General features: G+C 39.7%; 1 protein-coding gene across 1 annotated transcript in view; it reads left to right on the forward strand.

Annotated features, from left to right (window-relative positions):
- The window catches only part of LOC132398850 (sodium/myo-inositol cotransporter 2-like), a 130895-nt gene that overhangs the window by 13465 nt on the left and 91903 nt on the right, over positions 1 to 25527 (forward strand). Inside the window, exon 4 of the mRNA XM_059978686.1 lies at positions 9805 to 9864. Coding sequence (XP_059834669.1) covers positions 9805 to 9864 — 60 coding nt within the window. The remainder of the gene's footprint in view (positions 1 to 9804; positions 9865 to 25527) is intronic.

The following is a 25527-nucleotide window of genomic DNA, read 5'->3' on the forward strand; positions in this document are numbered from 1 at the left end:
CAGACGAAGATGGAGGTAAAAGTTCTGGCAATATAGAAAAAACTTTGATGCTTATAATGCGTAAATTAGACGCATTAAAAGAAATAAAAAAATAACAAATATGGAGATTATGTTTGATAAAATGATAAAAAGACAGGAAAAAATGGAAAAGAGAATTATAGACTTGGAAGTTACAATGGAAGACATGGTTGAAAGAATGAATAAAATGGAAGATAATATCTCTGTCTGGACATCAGAAAGAAAACAATTGTTGGAAAATATGGATAAGCTTGAAAATTTTAGCAGACAAAACAATATTAAGATTGTTGGACTTAAAGAAAACATAGAAGGAGAAAATCCAATAACGTTTTTTCAAAAATGGATCCCTGAAAAATTGGAAATGGAAGGAGAAACTCTAATTGAAATTGAAAGGGCTCATAGAGCCTTAAGATCAAGTCCTCAAGCTGAACAAAATCCGCGATCAATTTTGATAAAATGCTTAAGATACCAAGATAAAGTAAAGATCCTGAAGGCGGCTGTCCAATGTGCCAGAAAGAGAAAAGGGCCATTGATGATAGAAGGGAAAGCAGTTCTTTTCTATCCTGATATAAGTTATAATCTTTTGAAGAGAAAGAAGGAATTTAACCCAGAGAAAAAAGCTTTATGGGAAAAGGGTTATAAATTCATAATGCGTCATCCAGCAATACTGATAATTTTTTGGGAGGATGGAAAAAGAAGATTTTTTACCGTTATCGAGAAGCGGAGGAGTTCGCACAAAAACTCCCAAGTATTTGCTAACTACACATAGAGATTTCCAAGCGTAATGGATTAAAGACGAAGACAGAGACAGTGAATGGAATTGATGGATATTTAAGGATGATACAGGGGAAGAAAGACAAAATTTGAGAAATATTAATTGCGAGCAGTATTTTTTCTTTTTTTTTTCTTCTCATATATATACTTTTTTATGTTGCAGGGGAGCTGGGGAGCTTTGGATCGATTGCTATGGGAATCATATGTGTTATCATGGCGATTGCCATGACCCGTATAACAGAGTGGGGTAATGTTGTGTTCTTTTTTATCCACAACATTAGTGGGGGGTATTTTGTTTTTTTCTTTATAACCTATTTTTCTTCTATCTTTCCTTTTTTGCCTGGATGATCGGTGGGGACACACATAGCAACATGGAGAATTATAAAAAGATTCCCCAAGGTACCACGAAAGTTGAAAGATTAGGTAATATTAATTAAAAATAATGACTAATTTACTAATTTTTTAAAGTTTTAATGTAAATGGGCTTAATGGACTGGTGAAAAGAAAAAGAATCTTAACACACATTAAAAAATGAAAACAGATATAGCTTTTTTTACAAGAAACACACTTAATAGAGAAAGAACATCAGAAATTAAAAACATATTAATTGATTCAGCAGGGAAATATCTAATTATACATTGTCAATTTTTTTCAGAACTATGGATTCTTATGAATATTTATGCACCAAATGAAAATGATGTAAAATTTATACAAGAGGTCTTTTTGAATTTGGCTAACGCACATGACAAAATACTAATAGGTGGAGATTTTAACTTTTGTCTAGATCCAGTTTTAGATAGATCAACAAAAGTTGTCACAAAATCAAAAGTAGCAAAATTAACTTTATCATTGATGAAAGATTTAAATTTGATTGATATATGGAGAAGAATTAACCCAAAAGTAAGAGATTATTCATTTTATTCAAATAGACATAAAACTTATTCAAGGATAGATTTTTTCCTATTAACAACGAATATTCAAGACAGAGTGAAAAATATGGAATATAAAGCAAGAATATTGTCAGATCATTCTCCTTTGATAATGACAATGCTAATGATAGATAAAGAGGAATCAATTTATAGATGGAGATTTAATTCAATATTACTAAAGCATCAAGATTTTTGTGATTTTATGAAAAAACAGATTCAATTTTTTTAGATACAAATTCACATTCAGTTGATGATAAATTTATATTGTGGGAAGCAATGAAGGCATATTTGAGAGGTCAGATAATAAGTTATACTTCTAAAATTAAGAAGGAACATATGATAGAAATAGATCAATTGGAAAAAGAGATTTCAAAATTAGAAAAAGAATCTCAAAGGTATATGACAGAAGAAAAACGAAGACAACTTGTTAACAAGAAGTTACAATATAATATACTTCAGACATATCGAACAGAAAAAGCAATTATGAGAACTAAACAGAGATATTATGAAATAGGTGAAAGAGCACATAAGGTCCTTGCATGGCAGTTAAAAACAGACCAGACTTCTAAAATGATAAATGCAATTCGGACAAGAGTAAATAAAATTACTTATAAACCTTTAGAAATTAATGAAACTTTTAACAACTTTTATTCTGCATTGTATATATCAGAATCATAAAATGATAATGTCAAGATAGAAAGGTTTTTATCACAAATAACTCTTCCAAAATTGAATTCGGAAGAACAGAAGGGATTAGATGTGCCTTTTACATTAAAAGAGGTCGAAGAAGCCCTAGGATCATTTCAAAGTAATAAATTCCCAGGAGAAGATGGTTTTCTGCTTGAATTTTATAAAAAGTTTAAAGATTTATTAATTCCTCCTCTTATGGAGTTAATACGGAAAGAACGCATAAACTTCCAGAATCTTTTTCGACAGCTATTTTAATAGTATTGCCAAAAAAAATAGAGATCTTTTAAAGCCAACATCATATAGACTTATTTCTTTGTTAAACACTGACTATAAAATAATAGCAAAAATCTTATCTAACAGATTATCTAAATACTTACCAAAATTAATACAAATGGATCAAACAGGATTTATTAAAAATAGACAATCGGCAGATAATGTAACTCGGTTATTTAGCTTAATTCATTTGGCTCAAAAGAGGGAGGAAATAAGTGTGGCAGTTGCTTTAGATGCAGAAAAAGCATTTGATAGATTGGAATGGGATTTTTTATTTAAGGTATTGGAAAAATATGGATTAAGAGTATTCTTTATAAAATGGATTAAAATGTTACATTCTAATCCCAAAGCTAAAGTAGTGACAAATGGTCAAATTTCAACACCATTTCAGTTAACAAGGTCAACTAGGCAAGGTTGTCCATTATCACCTGCTTTGTTTGTGTTGGCGATAGAACCATTAGCTGAATTAATTAGAATGGACCCAGATATTAATGTTTCAGAGTTAACCAGGAGGAATACAAGATTAACTTATTTGCTGATGATGTTCTGCTTTATTTAACAAACCCGTTGTACTCATTGCGTAAATTATCCTCTAGATTAGAAGAATATGGGAAAATATCAGGCTACAAAATAAATTGGGATAAAAGTGAAATTTTACCTCTTACTAAAGGAGATTATAGTCAATGTTGATTAATTTAGATGGCCGATACACTGTTTAAAATATTTAGGTATAAGAGTTGATAATGATATAAAGAATTTATATAAATTAAATTATTTACCATTATTGAAAAAAATTCAAGAAGATCTTGATAAATGGATGACATTACCAATAACATTAGTAGGCAGAGTAAATGCTGTAAAAATGAATATATTCCCTAGATTACAATATTTATTCCAAACACTACCAATACAACTACCGCAGAAATTTTTTCAAGTGTTAAATAAATGTGTGAGGAAGGTCCTTTGGAAAGGTAAGATGTCAAGAACATCGCTGGAAAAATTGACATGGAAATTTGACCTAGGAGGGTTACAACTTCCAAACTTTAAGAATTATTATAAAGCAAATCAACTTAGATTTATTGCGTCTTTTTTTGATAAAGATAAACTGGCATGGATTAGAATAGAACTAGATAAAATAGGAGAAAATACACCAGAAGGTTTTATATATAAATGGGAATCTAAATGGATATGGGAAAAGAAAGAATCTCCTATATTAAAACATTTGATTGACTTATGGAATAAGATAAATGTTGATGATGAGATAAAGAAATCTTTATTAGTAGAGATCTTTAATTCAAAATAGACTTATTCCTTTTACAATGGATAATCAACTTTTATATAATTGGATTCAAAAAGGGATTAGATATATAGGAGATTGTTTTGAAGGAGGTAATATTAATGTCATTTGATCAATTAAAGAATAAATATAAAATATCAAACAACACTCTTTTTTGTTACTTCCAATTAAGGGCTTATTTAAGAGAAAAATTGGGTCAAACAATGTTATTGCTGAAATCTAATGAAATAGAAATTTTAATTCAAAAAGGAAAAGCTAAAAAAACTATTTCTTGTATGTATAGTTCGATTCAAAAACAGGCAATTAAACAAGGAATCCATAAGTCAAGACAAAAATGGGAAAGTTACTTGAATATTAAAATTGAAGAAACAAATTGGTCAAGACTATGTCTTGATAGTATGACAAATACAATAAATGTCCGGTTAAGATTAGTGCAATACAATTTTTACATCAATTATATATTACAGCACAAAAAATAAATAAATTAAACCCAAATTTATCTGATCAGTGTTTCCGATGTAACCAAGAAATTGGTACTTTTTTACATTCTACTTGGTCTTGTTCTAAAATTCAACCTTTTTGGACAAATTTAAGAGTTTTACTGGAACAAATTATTGGAACACAACTTCTGCATAACCCAATATTATTTTTATTAGGTAATATTGAAACTGAAACCAACTGAAACCAAAATTGAATAAATATCAGAAAGAATTCATAAAAATTGCGCTGGCAGTAACCAAGAAGGCTATTGCAGTTACTTGGAAATCGGATTCATACTCAAGTATAGATCGTTGGAAGAATGAAATTTCCAGCTGTATTCCACTTGAAAAAATTACTTATAATTTAAGAGATAAATATGAAACATTTTTGAAAATTTGGCACCCTTATTTACAAAGACAGGATTAAATATATAGGTGCTCCGAAGATAAAATAATTGGTTATTTGGGGAAAGAAAGAAATATATATATACTAAAGTTATTATGAACTCCATGGAGCATGTAGGGATCTTCCGATATCCAGGCATTCTTTCTTTCTTTCTTTTTTCTTCTTTTTCTTTTTCTTTTCTTCAATAGGGATGTTAGGGGGGGAGGGGTTAAGGGGAGGGGGAAGGGTAGATTTTTTTTATTTCTTCTTTCTGTAATCATTTGAAAGCTCAATAAAAAAAAAATTAAAAAAAGAGGCTGCAGGATCCTAGCATGAACTTCCGTGATGCTGCCCTGGACTTGAAAGCCCTCCGAGATCATTTTTATGATGAAAGAGAAGTATTGGTCAATGAGTCACTCAAAGGAGTCGGTCTCTGTCAAGAATGGAATATTGAAGTTGAAAGATGTCAGAGACAAAAGAAACGAATGTCTGATGAGAACTTGGGAGATGCTGGGTTAACAGCTAAGGAGGAAATGGAAAGAGTCATGAGGGGAATACTTGACCGTCTTCACAGAGAAATGGACAAAAGGTCTGCTCATTTGCACGACACTGACACCAAGTTTGGGTTTCTTCTCAATGTCGAGGGACTGTGTTATGGCGCCGACAGTAACGACCTAAAGAAGAAGTGTGAAAATTTGGGCGAATTGTACAGATCAGATGTTGATGGACAGCAGCTATATGAAGAAATTTTAGATTGCAGAATGTTGCTATCAAGGCGGGTCAACATGAAAATATCAAGACCTAAAGAGTTTCTTGAATTTATTGTTCAGTATGGAGATGAGAGCGTCTTCCCCAATCTTTGCATTGCTATTCAGATAATGCTAACCATCGCAGTTTCCATCGCCAGCTGTGAGAGATCATTCAGCAAGTTAAAACTAATACTTTCATAGTTGAGAGCCTCCATGGGTCAAGGCAGACTCTATGATTTTGTTCTGCTGAGTGTAGAAAGAGAAGAAACTGAAAAACTGACTTTGATCACATCATAGACCAATTTGCATCAGTGAAAGCAAGGTAGGTGCAGATGTAATTTTCATGTAGTGCCATAATTTGTTAATTAAAAGATTAATGAGCTTGACATGTATTTTTGAGCTGATATTATGGTAAAGTTAGCTAAAAGATGGGTGTCAGATATTTGGACATGAAGTTGCTTTGGCAGTCAGGGTGAAGGATAATCCTAAGAACTTCTACAGGGTATGTTAAGAGCAAAAGGATAGTAAAGGATAAAATTGGTCCACTTGGAGATCAGAGTGGTTGGCTATGTATGGAACCAAAAGAAATGGGAGAGATATTAAATGAGTTTTTTGCATCTGTATTTACTTAGGAAACTAGAAGTAGAAACTATGGAAGCAAGGCAAACAAGTAGGGAAGTCATGGAACTTATACTCTGTCTTGAGGCAAATCAGAGTAGATAAATCCCCAGGACCTGACAGGGTATTCTCCTTTGAGGGAGACTAGAGTTGAAATTGCAGGGGTCCTGGCAGAAATATTTAAAATGTCGATATCCATGGGTGAGGTGCCAGAGGATTAGAGGATAGCTCATGTGGTTCCATTGTTTAAAAAAAGGCTCAAAAAGTAAGCTGGGAAATTATAGGCGACAGATCACTCGCCTCTATTGTGACCCGGCCATGTGGGAACCCAAAGCACCATTGTCGTGGGAGGTTGGGCAACATGGCAGACGCTGCTGGAGCAAGAGAATGACTAAAGGGCTTTGATGGTTTGTGCCTCAAGGCCCACTCCCCAGATACGTTGATACCAGCCGCCTGGAGCATTACCTGCGCAAGTCAAACTCACCACACGGCACAATGAGTGGAGCCCCACAGAGATGGCGGTGCCTTGCTTTGGCATTTGCAGGGATTCCCTATGGGCCCTCCTCGACCTAGCACCGGTGGAGCAGCGTGACTACAGGCCCTGTAGTGACGTTTCGAGCAGAAGCCGCTGGCGGAAACAATGAGGGCAGATGGCGCCATACCGGAGAAAGCCTGGGGGCATTAGCAGTTGCTCTCCATCACTATGATCAGCACAGCCACCCCCAGTCCCCTCCAGTGGCCTGGGAAGAGCTCGCCCTCCACGCCTTTGTAAAGGCGCTGAAGCCGGAGCGGCCTTCGGCAGCATGTTTGCCTGGCATCACCATCTGGAGAGGGCAGAAGCAATTTTAGACCCCAAGGTGTCCCTGCATCGCCCCACACGCTGCGAGCCTGAGCTTGTGTCACTGAGATGGAGGAGGAGCCTGTGAGACAGGCCCGACCAGCGCCGAGGCCCACGAAATGATCCACGCGGTGAGGCAGGTCATTTGGCCCGGGAATGCCCCACACCGGCACCATGCCGCAGCCCAGCGCAGCCATTGGGAAATGCCGAACGAGCAATGCGCCCAAGACCTCCAGCAGAATCCCTCCATTGTTGCCACTCCGGGTGGGCCGTTCGGGTGAAGAGCGAGGCTTATATGCTGACTGCATGCTGGAGGGCATCCGATGCCGGGCGTTGGTGGACACGGGGTCAACCATCACCATCTTCGGTCCCAGTGTTCTCCCCAACAAGGCCCAGCCATCCCCGCCTGGGTCAACAACGACAGCGGTCCGGTTGCGGACGATGTGAGGGAAGAGGAGGCCGCACGTCGCAATGGAGCACGACGTGTGGCTCGCCCACATCCGAGAGTCCTGCATCCTTGGCCTGGACCTGCTGTCCCGCTGGAGGCCCGTGTGGAGTGTTGGAGGTAACACTCTACCTCGATGCTGAGACCGTGGCTCTCTGGCAGGACAGCTCCAGGAAGCGACCCCAGCAGGATCAGCGACCACCGCCGGTCTCACACCGGCTCCCGGCAACGGCCCAACGCAACACAGCTGAACCACGGGCAAATGACGGTGACAAGTCAGTGACTACCCCCCCACTGAGGACCACAAGCAGCGCAGGTGAGTGGGACGACGTCCGAAATGGGCAGAGGACTCCGCCCCGGACTCAGAGATTATACTCGCAGTGGGGAACACTGGAGGTGTGCGATGGGTTGGTGTTCAGTGGTGGCAGTTGTCCCACGGTGACAGACATCTCTTGCAGCTGGTGGTACCCCGGGAGCTCTGCGCTATGGTATTGGGGTCAGTGCACGGGCTGGTGGCGGCCAGCCATCTCAGAGTTGGGCAGGCTGTACGAATGTTTCTACTGGCCTGGGTACAGGCAGGATGTGGAGCTGTTCGTGTGCTGCTGCAATGTTTGCACTTCCCAGAAGGGCTGGGCCCCAGTATGGGACTATCCCCCAGGCTTGGAAGCTCTGGAAGGGGCCGGGAGAGGTGCTCAACTGCATCTCCGATGTAGCATATCCGGTGCGGTTTCCTGAGTGGCGGAAGGCAGCCGTACTGCACCGTGTCAGTCCTTGGCCACCACTGACCCAGCGAGGCTCCGGATGCCCTTCCTCTTGCCTCAAGCAAACAGGCGTCAGTATCAACACCCACTGGGACTTTTGAACTTTGTTATAACTCTGGGGTTGCTAGGGATAACTGACACCTCGGGTGGGGGCAATGTGATGCTCTGGAGGGCTGGGAGTGATCGACAGCCTGCCCCTGATTTTCTAATAACTGGTACTGTGTGTTGGTTCTTGTGTCTATCTCAATAAAATGATTGTTGAGTTAACGAGTTTCCTTGTCTGTCTGACCAATTGCTCACCACAACACTACATAATACCGTGGAATTTTCGTTAGCCTTATCTGCCAGTGATACTCTTTGCCCCCCTAATTGATTTGTTAATTTCTCTTTATCTGTCATTTGTTTCCATTTTATATCCAACACACTTTATCTATTGACATCCAGGGTTCCTTGGACTTGCCTCCACATTGTTCACCTTTTTGGAGACTGAACTATTAATATTTCTCTTTAGAATGACTGCTACTTTTGTCTCATGATCTGGAAAGTGGCCTTCTCCCACTTTGCTTCATAGAATCCTACTGTGCAAAAATTGGCCAGTTTGTCAATGCCTACTGTGATGCTAATCTATGCTAATCCCTTTTATCCCTTTTTCCTAAATTAGACCTGTCTCTCTCTACATCTCTCCAACCCAAATGCTTTTGAAACTTGTCACTGTATCTACTTCCATCACCTCCAATAGCATCTGTGTGAAGAACATATCCTCCAGATCTCCTTTGATTTTTTTTCACTCTCTTTAAACCCATGTCTTCTGCTTCTAGACTTCCCTGCCCTGGGGAAAAAGACTGATTATTTCTTGTGTCTATGGCCCTTGTAATTTTATAGACCCCTGTAAGATTTTCTCACAGTCTCCTACACACCAGTGAGAATAAACCCAGTTTACCCAATCTCTCCTAAAAACTACAGCCCTCCATTCCAGGCCACATTCTGAGGAGTCTCTTTTATACTCTTCTCTATTGCAGCCAGAAACCTACACAAAAATTACATTTAAATGTATTTTTCACAGTTCCGCCTATTTTATTCAGGAGTTTTGACTTCATGGTAATCAATATGACTTTGCATCATAACTGTATATTATCCTGCCCTGTAGACAATTCCCTCAACCACTCCATGGCCCTTTTTTGATGGTGCTTTTTGTGTAAAGGGGCCATAATGTTTACCTAAAATATAAGCTGAAGTGTTTCTGAGGTTAACTACAGGTACTCTATTCATGTGAGAAAACCCTGCATTTACATGGCATAATTGAGCCTGCAGAACATAAAGTACAACAGGGTGGCAAGAGAAGGGATATAACGGGTGGTGTGGGGAACTATGATGGGGATATCTCAGGAGGATTGCAGAGGTGGGATATCTCTAGGAGGTATCTGTGTACCTCTGAGCTTTATGAAAGATTTCTGTCTGGTAAATGGGCAGCTCTCTTTTCAGCATTTATGACTCTGACAAAGCAACAAGTAGACCTCTCTGAAATAACTTTCTATCATTACTCTTCAGGGAATGTATTGTTTAATGTTGCTCGCCTGGCTCTTTCTCCCCATTTACATTGCATCTGGGGTAAGGATTTTTTTCTTGTCACTGTTAATATGATCATTTTCATTTCTATTGTGTTTATTGTTTTATCTCTTAAAAAAACATTTCACAGTCTGGACTTAAAAAGACTGATTGAGCAACACCCATGCAAAGTTCTAGATAAGTACTATCAAGAATCTTAATCTTGCTTAAATCCATTTGATCTAGTTGGTTGAATATGATGGGGGGGTGAGGAGCAAGGTCTTTGATTAAACTTAAAATTGCACTTGCTGTTTTTTTGCTTTGGATCAATTGCCACGAATAATGTTCATTTCTCAATTCCCCCTCAATAAAAGGTATACCACTTTGGATACTGTTGTGTGTGGTGGTGGGGGGGGGGGGGGGGGTGGGGAAGATGGAAATGACCTAACAGAAGAAAGCCACAGTAGTCACTTCTCTGGCTTTGAGTCTGGCTCTGTTACTCAAAGGGAAGTGAGGGGGTAGGGGAGAGAAGAGGTGATTCATAGCGATGACAGATTCATTGGTTAGGGGAACAGAAAGGAAATCCTTTGGATGAGATTGAGATTCCTGGATGGTATGTTGCCTCATGGGTGCCAGGGTCTGGGACATCTCAGATTGAGTCCTCAGCAATCTTAAGTGGGAGAGTGAACAGTCAGAGATCATAGTCCATGTAGGTATCAATGACATGGGCAGGAAGTGTGATGAGGTTCAGCAAAGTGAATTTTGGGAGTTAGGTGCTAAGTTAAAGGGCAGCACTTACTGGGTTGTGGTCTCAGGATTGCTAATCATGCCGCAAGCTAGTGAGGCCAGAACTAGGAAGATTATGCCGTTTAACATGGCTGAAGAGTTGATGTAGGAGGGAGGGCATCAGTTTTGGATCATTGGGCGCTTTTCCAAGGAAGGTGGCATCTGTACAGAAGAGGTAGTTTTCACCTGAACTGGAGGGGAACTAATATCCCAGTGGGAAGGTTTGCTAGTGCTGCACAGGGGTGGGGGGTGTGCTTTAAAGTTGAAGGGAATGGGAATCAGAGTGCGAGAACAGATAGAGAAGAGACTGTGGAGACATGTTGTTACGACCTCAGACAAAGTCAGGAATCAAAGGGTTAAGCTTGGTGTGACTAATGTCCTGAGCTGAATATATTTCAGTGCAATGAGTATCATAAGAAAAGCAGATGAGCTCAGGATATGATTTGGATCGACACATGGAATTATGATATTGCAGCCATTGGTGAGACTTGGTTGTTGGAGATGGAGGACTGACAGCTCAGTATTCTGGGGTTCTGCAACTGTTGTGGTCACATTAGCAGCTAATAAAATTGATGCACCATCAATAACTCTCGGAGAAGGGAGGCAAAAGATAGGCTTTTATTAGCTGCAAACGTGACCACAACATCTTGGAGACTGAGGGAGGAGCCACAGGAGCAGTCTAGCAGAAGGGCGTGTCCAAACAGGTATACACGTAGTTTACCACAGCAACAGAGCGGGAGGGATTAAAGGAGGAGTCATGTTACCAGTCAAGGAAAATGTCATGGCAGTGCTCAGTCAGGGCTGCCTAGTTAGGTGATATGGATGGAAGTGAGGAATAAGAAAGGTATGACTGTGTTATTGGGGCTGTTTTATAGAACACCCAACAATCCATGGTATTTAGAAGAACAAATTTGTAGAGGTTGAACACTGCTGCAAGAAACACAGCATTGTTATAGTAGGTGATTTTAACTTTCCACATATTGACTGGGAATCCAATACTGTAAAAGGACTAGATGGGAGTTTGTCAAATGTGTTTAGGAAAGTTTTCTTAATCAGTACATAGAAATCTCAATGAGAGAGTGTGCGTTACTTAACCTGCTATTGGGGAATAAGACTGGATAGGTGACAAAGTTTATGTAGGAGAACATTTTGCATATAGTGGTCATAATGCCATTAGTTTCAAAGTAATCTGGTCCATGGGTTAAGATTTTAAATTGGAGAAAGGCCAATTTTGATGGAATCATAAAAAATCTGCCAAGTGTGGATTTGGACAGGCTATTTTTGGGCAAAGGTGGGGCACTGAGGAGTGCTGTAAGACAAAGGGATCTGGAATATAGATCCATAATTCATTAAAAGTGGTGTCACTTATAGAGAGGGCCATAAAGAAAGCTTTTGATACATTGGCCTTCATAGATCAAAGTACTAAGTAAAAGAGAAGGGATGTTATGTTGGAGTTGGTGGCCAAATTTAGAGTATTATGTGCAGATTTTGCCTCTGACCTATAGGAAAGATGTAAATAAGGGTGGAAGAATACAGAGAAAATTTACAAGTATATTGCCGGGTCTGGAGGACCTGAGTTATAAGCAAAGATTGATTAGGTTAAGATTTTATTCCTTGGAGTGTAGAAGATTGAGGGGAGATTTGATAGAAGTATACAAAATTGAGGATATGGATGAGCTTTTTCCACTGAGGTTGGGTGGAGCTACAACTAGAGGTCATGGGTTAAGGGTGGAAGGTGAAATGCTTAAGGGAAACATGAAGGGAAACTTCACTCAGAGTGCTTGTGAATGTGTGGAATAGGCTGCCAGCACAAGTGGTGTATGTGAGCTCAGTTTCAAAGTTTGAGAACTTTGATAAGTACATGGATGGTAGGGCTTTGGAGGGCTATGGTCCTGGTGCAATTTGATGGGAGCAGCAGTTCAAATGGCTCAGCACGAACTGGATGGGCCAAAGGGCCTGGTTCTGTGCTATATTTTTCTACAGCTAAATGACTCATTAAAAAACTCTACAGACTGATAACTCATGAATTGAATGGCACAGTGGTACCATAGTTAATGCTGCTGTTTCTCAGCTCCACTGACTTGGGGTTCTCTGGTGCCTTCCAGTGCAGATGTGTGGACATTACATGTTCCCTTTGGTTCTGTGGGTTCCCCATGTACTCTGGTTGGTGAGCTGATTGGCAGTAAAAGAGTCTAAGGGGAATAGGAACAGTCATTGATTAGTATGAATCCAGTGGTATACTGTGTCACTTCAACAGGACAGAGCTTAATTTTTTTCAAAGACCCAAAGCCTGAATATATTCAAAACAACAGACTTAGTTTGTTCAACGTTGCTTTCATAATTGTTACAGTATATTTTTGTATATGTTTCAGTTTGGGTTGATTGTCACTTGTTCACTCTCCCTAATCAAAAGCTCCCACCACATGAGTGTTGTGACTCATGAGCCACATGGAGACTAGAGCTTTATCTGTAAATGGTCATTTATTTGGCACAAGCAGACATTGCCTTGGAGTTCCCTTGGTAACTCTTGGAGGACCTCTGGAGAATCTACTCGAACTCTAGATACATGGAGTTTATATATTCTTAAAAACAAACATAAAAATGAATGTTTTAATACAATTTTGATATTTACAATTGCACAGTTCACTTCAATATAGTGAGCATAGACAAGTGATTGCATTGAGCTCCTTATGTACAATGAGAGCCCACTGTTACTGACAAAGTACCTTCGCTGGGATAAAATAATTCACATGGTGGTCTAAAAGCTTCTGAAGGCACATGCCTCTGACGCTGGAAATTTAAGTTTTGGGTGTTGATTCCCAGTTATTGACTGATGGAACAAATGTCTATGACCATGTCCCCCCATGAAAGACTCATCCAGAAAGTCATGAGGCATGAGATCAGTGGAACCTTAGCTGTTTGGATAAAAAATTGGCTTACAGGAAGAAAACAGAGGGTAGTAGTGGAAGGTAAGTATTCTGCCTGGAGGTCGGTGACTGGTGGAGTGCCACAGGGATCTGTCCTGGGACCCCTGCTCTTTGTGATTTTTATAAATGACCTGGATGAAGAGGCGGAAGGATGGGTAAGTAAGTTTGCAGATGTCACGAAGATTGGAGGAGTTGTGGATGGAACTGTAGGTTGTTGAAGGTTATTAGAGGATATAGACAGAGTTGGGCAGAAAAGTAGCAGATGGAGTTCAGTCTGGATAAGTGTGAGGTGATGCATTTTGGAAGGACAAACCAGAAGGCTGAGTATAGGGTTAATGGTCGGTTATTTAAGACTGTGGATGAACAGAGGGACCTTGGGGTTCAAATCCACACATCCCTCAAGGTCGCTGCACAGGTTGATAGGATAGTTAAGATGGCTTATGGGATGCTAGGCTTCATTAATAGGGAGATTGAGTTCAAGAGTAGAGAGGTGATGTTGAAAATCTACAAATCTCTGGTGAGACCGCACTTAGGGTACACTAGGAAATCTGCAGGTGCTGGAAATTCAAGCAACACACACAAAATGCTGGTGGAACACAGTAGACCAGGCAGCATCTATAGGGAGAAGTACTGTCGATGTTTCGGGCCGAGACCCTTCGTCAGGACCTGACATTAGTCTTGACAAAGGCTCTTGGCCCGAAACATCGGCAGTGCTTCTCCCTATAGATGCTGCCTGGCCTGCTGTGTTCCACCAGCATTTTGTGTGTGTTGCTCAGAGTATTGTGTTCAGTTCTGGTCACCTCATTATAGGAAGGATGTGGAAGCTGTGGAGAGGGTGCAGAGGAAATTTACCATGATGTTGCCTGGTTTGGAAAACAAGTCTTATGAGGCAAGGTTAGCAGAGCTGGGACTTTTCTCTTTGGAGCATAGAAGGATGAGAGGGGACTTGACAGAGGTCTACAAGATTATTAAAGGCATAGATAGGGTGGATAGCCAGTTCCTGTTTTCCAGGGCACGAGTAGCAAACACCAGAGGGCATATGTACAAAATTAAGGGAGGGAAGTTTAGGGGAGACATCAGGGGTAAGTTTTTTACACAGAGGGTTGTGGGTGCCTGGAATGACTTGCCAGGGATGGTAAGGAGTATATCAATGGTAAGGAGATGGTAGTGTATAAGGAGGCTAAAACATTAAGGGTACTTAAGAGCCTCTTTGACAGGCACATGGATGAAAGAAAAATAGAGGGTATGGGGTAGTGTGGGTTTAGTACTTTATTTAAGGAATATATGAGTCGGCACAACATCGAGGGCTGAAGGGCCTATGCTGTGCTGTAGTCTAGTGTCTTCTAGTGTCTAATGTGTTGATCAGAATCAGGCCCGATATCATTGGCATATGTTTTGACTTTTGTTGTTTTGCGGTAGTAGTAAACCGCAATGCCTTACAAAAACTGTAAATTACACTAAGTTCTATTAATAAAATAATTATTGCAAAAAGAGAGAAAGATTATAGTGCATAAAGGTTCATAGTCCATTCAGATATTTCATGGGCTAGTGAAAAAGTGGACAATAATCAGTGTGAGAGGTCGTTGGTGATGCAGCATGAGATTTAAAAAGCATTGTGTTGTTTCTCAGCTTTAAGCAATCAGTGAGGGGCAAATAAAAAGAAAGGTGTAAGTGGAGCAACTATTGTTGGAATGGGCTCAAAAGGCTTCAGTGTGAATTGTCTCAGGCAAGCACAGGTGGAGATTCTAAGTTAAGTTTCTGTTACATTTTATTCCCATTAGTACATCACTAGTGCACTGAGAATGGATCTGGAGATAGTGGTGTGTTCCTTGAGATGTGGGAAATTTGGGAGACCTTCAGTCTCGCTGATAACTATATCTGGAGAATGTGGATCAAGCTGCAGCTTCTTAGTGACTGTCTTAAGGAACTGAAGCTGCTGTTCAATGATCTTTGGCTCATATGGGAGAATGAGGAGGAGACAGGTAGCTACAGGAATGAGGACCACAAGGAGGCGATAGGAACTGTGGGAATGGGGACAATGAGGAGGTGATAGATAGCTACAGGAAGGTAGTCACCCTTAAGTTGCAGGAGTCACCTCACAGGGTGACTGTGAGGAGAGGAAAAGGCCAGCCAGTGTGGCCAACCATTCAGTAATAAGTTTACCACTTTGGATACTGTTTGGGGAACAAACTATTAGGGGGATGCCACAGTGACCAGGCCTCTGGCTTTGTGGCTAAGAAGGGAAGTGGGGAGGGTGAAGAGGATTCCATAATAAGAGGAACAGATTCTGTGGGTGAGAAAGAGACATTGTGATGTTATGTTGCCTCCTGGGTGCCAGGGTCAGGGATATCTCTGATCAGTCCGTGCAATTCTAAAGGGGAAGGTGAACAGCTGGAAGCCATGGCGCATATTGGTACCAACAATATGGGTAGGAAAACAGAAGAGGTACTGAAGAGAGAATATGGGGAGTTGGGCAGAAAACCGAAAAGCAGGAGCTTCAGGGCTTTAATCTCTGGATTTCTGCCCATTCCATGTGCCATAAGGACAGGATGATTTGGCAGGTTAATGCATGACTGAAAAATTGGTGCAGGGGTAGGGTTTCATATTTCAGGATCATTTGGATCTCTTCTGGTCAATGTATGAACTGTACAAAAAGAATGTGCTACATCTGAACTGGAGTGGGACCAAAGTCCTTGTGGGCAGCTTTGCTAAAGATGTTGGAGAGAGTTTAAGTTAATTTGGAAGGGGGTGGGAATGGAGTGATAAGGCTGTGGATGGGTCAGCTGGTATACAAGCAGAAGCAGTGTGCAGTGAAACTATAAGCAAGGACGGGCAGATGACGGGGTAAAACTGCAGTCAGCAGGATGAGATGAAGTCTCCCAGGGCCATAATCAAAGAATAATTAAATGCATGCAGTATATGGAATAAGGTAGATGATCTCATAGCACAGTTAGAGATTGGCAGGAATGATATGGCATCTTCAATTCATGGCTGAAAAAAGATCATAGTTGGGAGCTGAACATCTAAGGATACACATTGTATCAAAGTGTAGGCAGGTAAGCAGAGAGGGTAGGGTGGCTTTATTGGTAAGAAATGATACCAAATCCTTAGACAGGTGACATAGGATCAGAATCCTTGTGGGTTGAGTTAAGACATTGCAAAGATAAAAAGATCCTGAAGAGATCCTATAGGCATGTGAACAGAAGCCAGGATGTGGACTACAAATTACAACGGAAGATAGAAAAGGCAAGTAAAAAGGACACTATTATGATAGTCATGGGGGATTTCAATAGGTGGATATATTGGGAAAATCCAGTTGGTGCTGGATCCCAAGAGAGGGAATTTGTAGAATGCCCAAGAGATGGCTTTTTAAAGCAGCTTGTGGTTGAGGTCACTAGGGGAATAGCAATTATAGATTGGATGTCATGTAATGACCTAGATTTGATTAGGAATCTTAAGGTAAAGAAACCTTTAGGAGACAGTGATCATAATGTGATAGAATTCACCCTGCACTTTGAGAAGGGGAAGCTAAAATCTGACGTATCATTACTACAGAGGAGTAAAGGGAACTGCGGAGGTATGAGTGAGAAGCTGGCCAAAATTAATTGGAAGGGGATACCAGCACAGATGATGACAGACCAGCAATGGCTGGTGATTCTGGTGGAAGTTCAGAAGGCGCAGGAAAGATGTATCCCAAAAATGAGGGAATATTCTAAAGGAAGAATGAAGCAACTGTCACAGACAAGGAAATCAAAGACAACAGAAATGCAAAAGAGGGCATATAATAGAGCTAAAGTCAGTAGAGGATTATGAAGGTTTTAAAAACCAACAGAAGGTACAATAAAAGCCATAAGGAGAGAAGAGATTAAATATGAAGATAATCTAGCCAATAATATAAGGGGATACAAAATAAAATTTCTCAGATGTGTAAGGAGTAAAAGAGAGATGAGGGTGGATATTGGACCATTAGGAAAATGATGCTGGAGAGGTAGTAATGGGGATAAATGAGGATAGGGGAACTTAATAAGTATTTTACTTCATTCTTCATTGTGGAAGACACTAGTAGAATGCCAGAAATGCATGAGTATCAGGGGCAGAAGTGAGTGTCATTGCTATTACTAAGGAGAAAGTTCAAAGGTCAAAATGATAATTTTTATTGTCAAAGTATTAATGTACAATAAACTCTAATATTCGTCCTTTCCAGATAGTCATGAAATACAGGAAAAACCATAGATGGGGTTGAAAGAAAAGGCATCAAGTCCCCCTACATGAAAAAAGGGAAACAAAACTCGCAAATCCCAACCCCCCCACCCTCTTCCCCTAACAGATCACCCTCACAAAAAACACCATCAAGAATGTCAGACCCTCTCTCAAAGCAACAGATCACCCACCCACCAATCAGCCACAAGAAAGAAAACACTGAAAAACTGAAGAAGACCAATATAAAGTACAGTCCAATAATCACATGAATCTCAGAAAATTGAAAACATCTTTTTGTCAGCATTTGAGGAGAGTGGCCACACGTACTCAGTCCTTCCATGAAGGGCAACACCATGCCAGAACCAAACACCGTCGACCGAGTTACTGATTGTGTCCTCCATTGAGAGTGACCACTAACCTCTTCCCCATTCACTTTGATGCTTCAGTTTTCCTCAACAACTCAAAATGGAGTTGTTCAGGACCTTGCTCCCCACCTCTGGTCTTTTCCATGAGGCAGCTTGTTTTCATGCTCTTGGTCCTCTCTGGATGCAAGAGAGTGCTAGATCATTCAATCAAATTCCAAACTGTGTGTCACGAGCTCCAGCAGTTTCCGTAAAATAATCAAGACAAAAAGAACAAGCAGAAGATGTAGAGAAGTGAAATAATTGAAGGGATTGTTGTTCAATGGCACTACCTTGACTGGAAGTTACAAACCAGAAGGTGTTGGGAAGCTTAAAAATCTGAAGATAGATAAATCACCTGGACCAGATGGGCTACACCACAGGGTTCTAAAAGAGGTGGCTGAGGAGATTGGAGAGGCATTAGTAATGATCTTTTTTATTTTTCAATGTTTTTATTGATTTCTTACAAAAAAGAATTCACTGTACAGGAGGATATATATCATATATCAATTACAATATATGTGAATCACACATAGTCTCATTACCCCATGTTCATGTAAATTAAATTGAATCAGAATATTGAAAAGTAATAATTTTATAATACAAAAAAAATCCAAACCCACTACCAAGAAAAGCTGTTTGGTAAAGAAAGAAAAAAGGAAAAAAAAAATCCTTATCATATAGTAAAACATAATATTAGCCAACATCTGTACTTGATAACAAATTAAAGATTCTGAAAATAACTCAAAAAAGGTCCCCACAATGTTAGAAAGTGTTGCCTTGATTCAGAAATTGTATAGCGAATCTTCTCTAAATTTAAGCATGACATGACATTGCTTAGCCATTGGGTATGAGTAGGCGGAGCAACATCCTTCCTAGCTATAAGAGAACTAAAAACCAAAATGTGCAAATCAGGTGTCTCCAAGATAATATTTTTCCTCCAACTATACCAAATAACGCAGTCAAAGGGTTTGGTTTAAAATTTACTTTAAAAAGAAGAGAAAAAGTTTGAAATACTTCCTTCCAGTATTTTTCAAGACTCAGACATGTCCAGAACATATGAATTAATGAAGCCTTTCCATCGTTACCTCTGTCACAATAGGGAGATATATCTGAATAAAAACGAGACAGCTTATCTTCAGTCATGTGGGCCCTATGGATTACTTTAAATTGTAGGAGGGATTGACGGGCACACAACGATGAGGTATTAACTAATATAAAAATTTCATTCCAAGTTTCCTCAGAATTTGAAGTCTGTAAATCTTGTTCTCAGGGATTTTTAATTTTGTCTAAAGGAACGTTTCTCATTCCCAACAACATACCATAAATATTAGATATTGATCAGTTATGAATAGGTTTCAAATTAAAAATTACATCTAATAAATTCTTATCAGGACTTTTAGGAAATGTATGTAATTGAGATTGCAGAAGATCTCTAATTTGAAAATAACAAAAAAAGTGGGTTTTTGGTAAGCTATATTTAGTTGACAACTGCTCAAATGAAAAGAGACTTCCTCCAATAAGTAAATCCTGGAAGCATTTAATACCCAATCTATCCCAATCTTTAAAAATTACATCAGTCACAGAAGGTTTAAAAAAATAGTTAGAAAAAATGGGACTTGAAAGAGAAAATCTCTATTTTCTAAATTGTATCCAAATCCTCAAAGTATGTTTAACTACAAAACTATCGGTTAGTTTACTTAAAAATAAAGGAATTGAAGATCCGAGAAGAGAGATGATAGAAAATTCATTAACAGAGTTAGCTTCAAAAGAAACCCAAACCGGACAGTCCTCTCGGTTAATATAATATAACCAAAGCGTATGATTCTGTATATTGACTACCCAGTATCTGACTACTAAGTAACTGACCATTAATCCTGTACTCAGTCTTCTGGTTTGACCTTCCTAAATGCATCACCTCACACTTGTCCAGATTGAACTCCATCTGCCATTTTTCTGCCCAACTCTGCAGCCTGTCAATATCCTCTTGTAACCTTCGACAACCTACAGCTCCATCCAGAACTCCTCCAATCTTTGTGTTATCCACAAACTTACTCACCCATCCTTCTGCCTCTGCATTCAGGTCATTTATAAAAATCACAAATAACAGGGGTCCCAGGACAGATCCCTGTGGCACTCCACTAGTCACCAACCTCCAGGCAGAATACTTTCCTTCCACAACTGCCCTCTGCTTTCTTCCTTTAAGCCAATTTTTCTATCCAAACAGCCAAGGTTCCACTTATCCCATGCCTCATGACTTTCTGGATGAGTCTCTCATGAGGGACCTTGTCAAATGCTTTGCTAAAGTCCATGTAGACCACATCCACTTCCCTACCCTCATCAATTTCTTTTGTTACTTCTTCAAAAAACTCAATCAGGCTCATGAGGCACAAAGCCATGTTGACTATCCATGAGTAGACTGTACTTCTCCAAATGCTCGTAGATCCTATCCTTAAGAATCCTTTCCAGTAGTTTGCATACCACTGACGCAAGACTCACCGGTCTATAGTTCCCAGGTTTCTCCCTATTACCTTTTTTAAACAAGGGAACTACATTTGCCATTCTGCTGTCCTCCAGCACTTCCCCTTTATCCAAAGAGGATTCAAAGAGCATAGCTAATGCTCCTGCGATCTCTTCTCTCAATTCCCACAGCAACCTGGGGTGTATCATATCCGGCCCTGGGGATTTATCAATCTTAATGTTTTTAAGAAGATCCAGCACTTCTTTTTCCTTAATCTCCACACTGTCCAGCACATAGCCCCACTCTACTTTGACCTCATCCTGATCAAGATCCTTTTCACTTGTGAATACTGAAGCAAGGTATTCATTTAGGACCTCCGCAACCTCCTCCGCTTCCAGGCACATGTTGCCCTCTTCATCCTTCAGTGGTCCCACCTTCGTTCTTGTCATCCTCCTATTCTTCACATATGCATAGAACGCTTTGGGGTTCTCCTTAATCCTACGTGCCAAGGCCTTCTCATGCCCCTTTTGAGCTCTCATAAGTCCTTTCTTTAGCTCCTTCCTGGCTACCCTATATTTCTCATAAGCCCCTCCTACTTCCTGCTTCTTGAAGAGGAATATATATGAAGATATTATAGAATCAAGAGAATCGAAAAAGGATTTAGGAATAAAAAGGCCTGAAAATGGTATAAAAATTTAGGAAAGATATTCATTTTAATAGAATTAATTCAGCCAATCAACAACAACGAAAGGGGCAACCATTTTGATAGTGCTCTTTTTACATAACTCAGCAAGGTAAAAAAATGTTCTTTGAATAAGTATTTACAATTCTTAGTAATTGTTACACCGAAATAAGTAAAGTGATTTCTTACTATTTTAAAAGGAAGGCTAATATTAATTAACACCAAATTATTCAAAGGAAAAAGTTCACTCTTATGAAAATTAGTTTATATCCTCAAAACTGACTAAAACAGGAGAGTACAGAAAGTATGAAAGTTTGTGGAGTGTCTAAGGGATGTATTTTTGGAACAGCTTGTGCTTGAGCCAACCAGGAACGAGGCTATTTTGGACTTGGTGATGTGTAATGAACAGGAATTGATAAGTGATCTTGAAGTAAAGGAGCCATTAGGAAGTAGTGATCATAACATGATAAGTTTTTATCTACAATTTGAAAGGGATAAGGGCAGATCAGAGGTGTCAGTGTTGCAATTAAATAAAGGAGACTACGGAGCCATGAGGGAAGAGCTGGCCAAAGTTAAATGGCCGGATGCCCTGGCAGGAAAGACAGTGGATCAGCAGTGGCAGATATTCTTGGGCATAATACAAAAGATGCAAAAGCAGTTCATTCCAATGAGAAGGAAGGATTCAAAGAGGGGGAAGGGGCCACAGTGGTTGACAAAGGAAGTCAGAGATTGTATAGCATTGAAGAAAAAGAAGTATGACAGGGCTAAGATGAGTGGGAATACAGATGATTGGGAAAGTTTTAAGGAACATCAGATCTTAACTAAAAAAGCAATACGGAGAGAAAAAATCAGGTATGAGCTCAGTCTAGCCAGGAATATGAAAGGGGATAGCAAAAGCTTTTTTAGCTATGTGAAGAGAAAGAAGATAGTTAAGAACAATGTTGGGCCCTTGAAGAATGAATTGGGAGAAATTGTTATGGGAAACAGGGAAATGGCAACAGAATTTAATGCGTACTTTAGATCTGTCTTCACCAGGGAGGACACAAGCAATCTCCCAGATGTATGGATTGGCCAGGGTCATAAGATATCAGAGGAATTGAGACAGATTGACATTAGGAAAGAAACTGTGATGAGTAGACTGGTAGGACTGAAGGCTAATAAATCCCCGGGTCCAGATGGTCTGCATCCGAGGGTTCTAAAAGAGGTGGCTCAGGAAATTGCGGATGCATTGGTAATCATTTTCCAATGTTCCTTAGGTTCAGGATCAGTTCCTGAAGATTGGAGAGTGGCTAATGTTATCCCACTTTTCAAGAAGGGAGGGAAGGAGAAAACGGAGAACTATCGCCCTGTTAGCCTAACATCAGTCGTGGGGAAGATGCTTGAGTCCATTATTAAGGACGAAATAGTGGCACATATTGATGGCAGTAATAGGATTAGGCCGATCCAGCATGGATTTACCAAGGGCAAATCATGCTTGACTAATCTGTTGGAGTTTTTTGAGGGTGTAACAAGGATGTTAGACGAGGGTAAGCCAGTGGATGTTGTGTACCTAGATTTTCAGAAGGGATTCGATAAGGTGCCACATAGGAGATTGGTGAGTAAAATCAGAGCTCATGGCATTGGGGGCAGGGTTTCAACATGGATAGAAAACTGGTTGGCAGATAGAAAGCAAAGGGTAGCAGTGAATGGGTGTTTCTCGGACTGGCTGGAGGTGACTAGTGGGGTACCACAGGGCTCTGTATTGGGACCACAGCTCTTTATGATTTATGTCAACGATTTAGATGAGGGCATTGAAAACTATATCAGCAAGTTTGCTGACGATACTAAACTGGGTGGCAGTGTGACATGCAAAGAGGACGTTAGGAGAATACAGGGAGACTTGGATAGGCTAGGTGAGTGGGCAGATACTTGACAGATGTCATTCAATGTGAATAAATGTGAAGTTATCCACTTTGGAAGCAGGAACAAGAGGGCAGAGTATTGTCTGAACGGTGTAGAGTTAGGTAAGGGAAAAAAGCAAAGAGACCTAGGAGTCCTAGTTCATCAGTCAATGAAGGTGAATGAGCAAGTGCAACAGGCAGTGAAGAGGGCAAATGGAATGTTGGCATTTATTACAAGGGGAATTGAGTACAAGAGCAAGGTTGCCCTTTTGCATTTGTACAGGGCCCTGGTGAGACCACACCTGGAATATTGTGTACAGTTTTGGTCTCCAGGTTTAAGGAAGGACATTCTGGCAATTGAGGAAGTGCAGCGTAGATTCACTAGGTTGATTCCTGGGATGGCAGGGCTGTCTTACGCAGAGAGATTGGAGAGATTGGGCTTGTACACGCTGGAATTGAGGAGATTGAGAGGGGATCTGATTGAAACGTTTAAGATAATTAAAGGATTTGATAGGATTGAGGCAGGAAATATGTTCCAGATGTTGGGAGAGTCCAGTACCAGAGGGCATGGATTGAGAATAAGAGGTCAGTTATTTAAAACAGAGTTGAGGAAGAGCTTCTTCTCCCAGAGAATTGTGGAGGTGTGGAATGCACTGCCTCGGAAGACGGTGGAGGCCAATTCTCTGGATGCTTTCAAGAAGGAGCTAGATAGGTATCTGATGGATAGGGGAATCAAGGGATATGGGGACAAGGCAGGGACTGGGTATTGATAGTGAATGATCAGCCATGATCTCAGAATGGCGGTGCAGACTCGAGGGGCCGAATGGTCTACTTCTGCACCTATTGTCTATTGTAATGAAATCTCAACATTAGAAATATAAAGCAAAAGGTCAACAGCATAAATCGAAACTTTGTGACTAATACTTCTCTTTAAAATACCAGTGATATCATTAGATTCCTGGAAAGCAATAGCTTAGGTTTCTAAAGCCACATCAAAAAACAAAGGGCTCAAGGGCCAACCTTATCTAGTTCCGTTGGAGCTGAAAAGGTTTGGAATTCTGAGAGTTCCACCCCGATCAAAGGCTTTTCCAGCGTCTAATGATATCACACATTCTGATATCTCTTTAGAAGGAGAATAAATAACAGTTAATAAATGATGAATATTAAAATGGGAATATCGACTTTTAATAAATCCAGTCTGATCATCAGTGATAATAGATGGTAAAATGTTTTCAATCCCACAAGCCGGAACTTTGGATAGGATTTTAGTGTCAACATTAAGTAAGGAGATGGGTCTATATGATGAACATTCAGCTGGGTTCTTATTCTTTTTAAGAATAAGCGAAGTAGAATTTTCATAAAAAGCTTGTGGCAACCTACCCAACTTAAAGGAGTCCGAAAGGACTAAATATAAATGAGGTATATTCAATGAGGAAAAGGCCTTATAAAATTCTCCAGAAAAACCGTCAGGACCTGGAGCCTTCCCCAAGTGAAATGAACATATAGCCTCAGCAATTTCCTCATAAGAAATAGGTTGATCCAACTGTTTTTGGTTATCATCAGAAAGTGTAGGGATATTTAACTGATCTAAGAAATTATTCATTACAGTATTATCTTTAAGAGAATCAGAACTATAAAGTTTAGAGTAAAATTCTCTAAAGGTATCATTTATTTCTAAATGGTCAGTTGTCATATCACCATTAGATTTACAGATTTCTTTAATTGGCCATTTAACTATAAAGGTATTTAACTGGTTAGCCAATAATATACCTGTTTTGTCTCCATTAGTCTCAGTTGGATATGTTAAAAGAAGATCATATTTAGTTTTAATTTCAACATGCCTTTTATATATAGCAGGTTCTGGAGTCAAGGCGTATTTTTGATCTAATTGTTTCAAATGATTAATTAGTTCAATTCTCTCCTTGTTATCTATTTTCCTAACATTTGCAGTATAGGTGATAATTTGACCTCTAATATAAGCCTTGAAGGCATCCCATATAATAAGACTAGATGTCTCTTCCTGCGTATTTTCTTCAGAAAAAAAGAATAATTTGTTTCTCCAAAAATCTTTTTCTGATAGCAAAGTTGAATTAAAATGCCAAAATCTGTTTATTTGAAGGAAACCAGGGAGATTTAAAGATAAAAACACAGGAGAATGATCTGAAACAGCAATCTCTTTATACTCACAGGATCAAACTAATGGAATCAATTGGCTATCAATTAAAAAAAAATCAATCCCGGAATATGTATGATGGACATGGGAAAAAAACGAATACTCCTTGTCACAAAATGCTGGTGGAATGCAGCAAGCCAGGTAGCATCTTTAGGAAGAAATACAGTCTTGGCCCGAAACGTTGACTGTACTTCTTCCTATAGATGCTAACTGGCC

This window comes from Hypanus sabinus, chromosome 9 (genome assembly GCF_030144855.1).
Source record: "Hypanus sabinus isolate sHypSab1 chromosome 9, sHypSab1.hap1, whole genome shotgun sequence".
Classification (NCBI taxonomy): domain Eukaryota; kingdom Metazoa; phylum Chordata; class Chondrichthyes; order Myliobatiformes; family Dasyatidae; genus Hypanus; species Hypanus sabinus.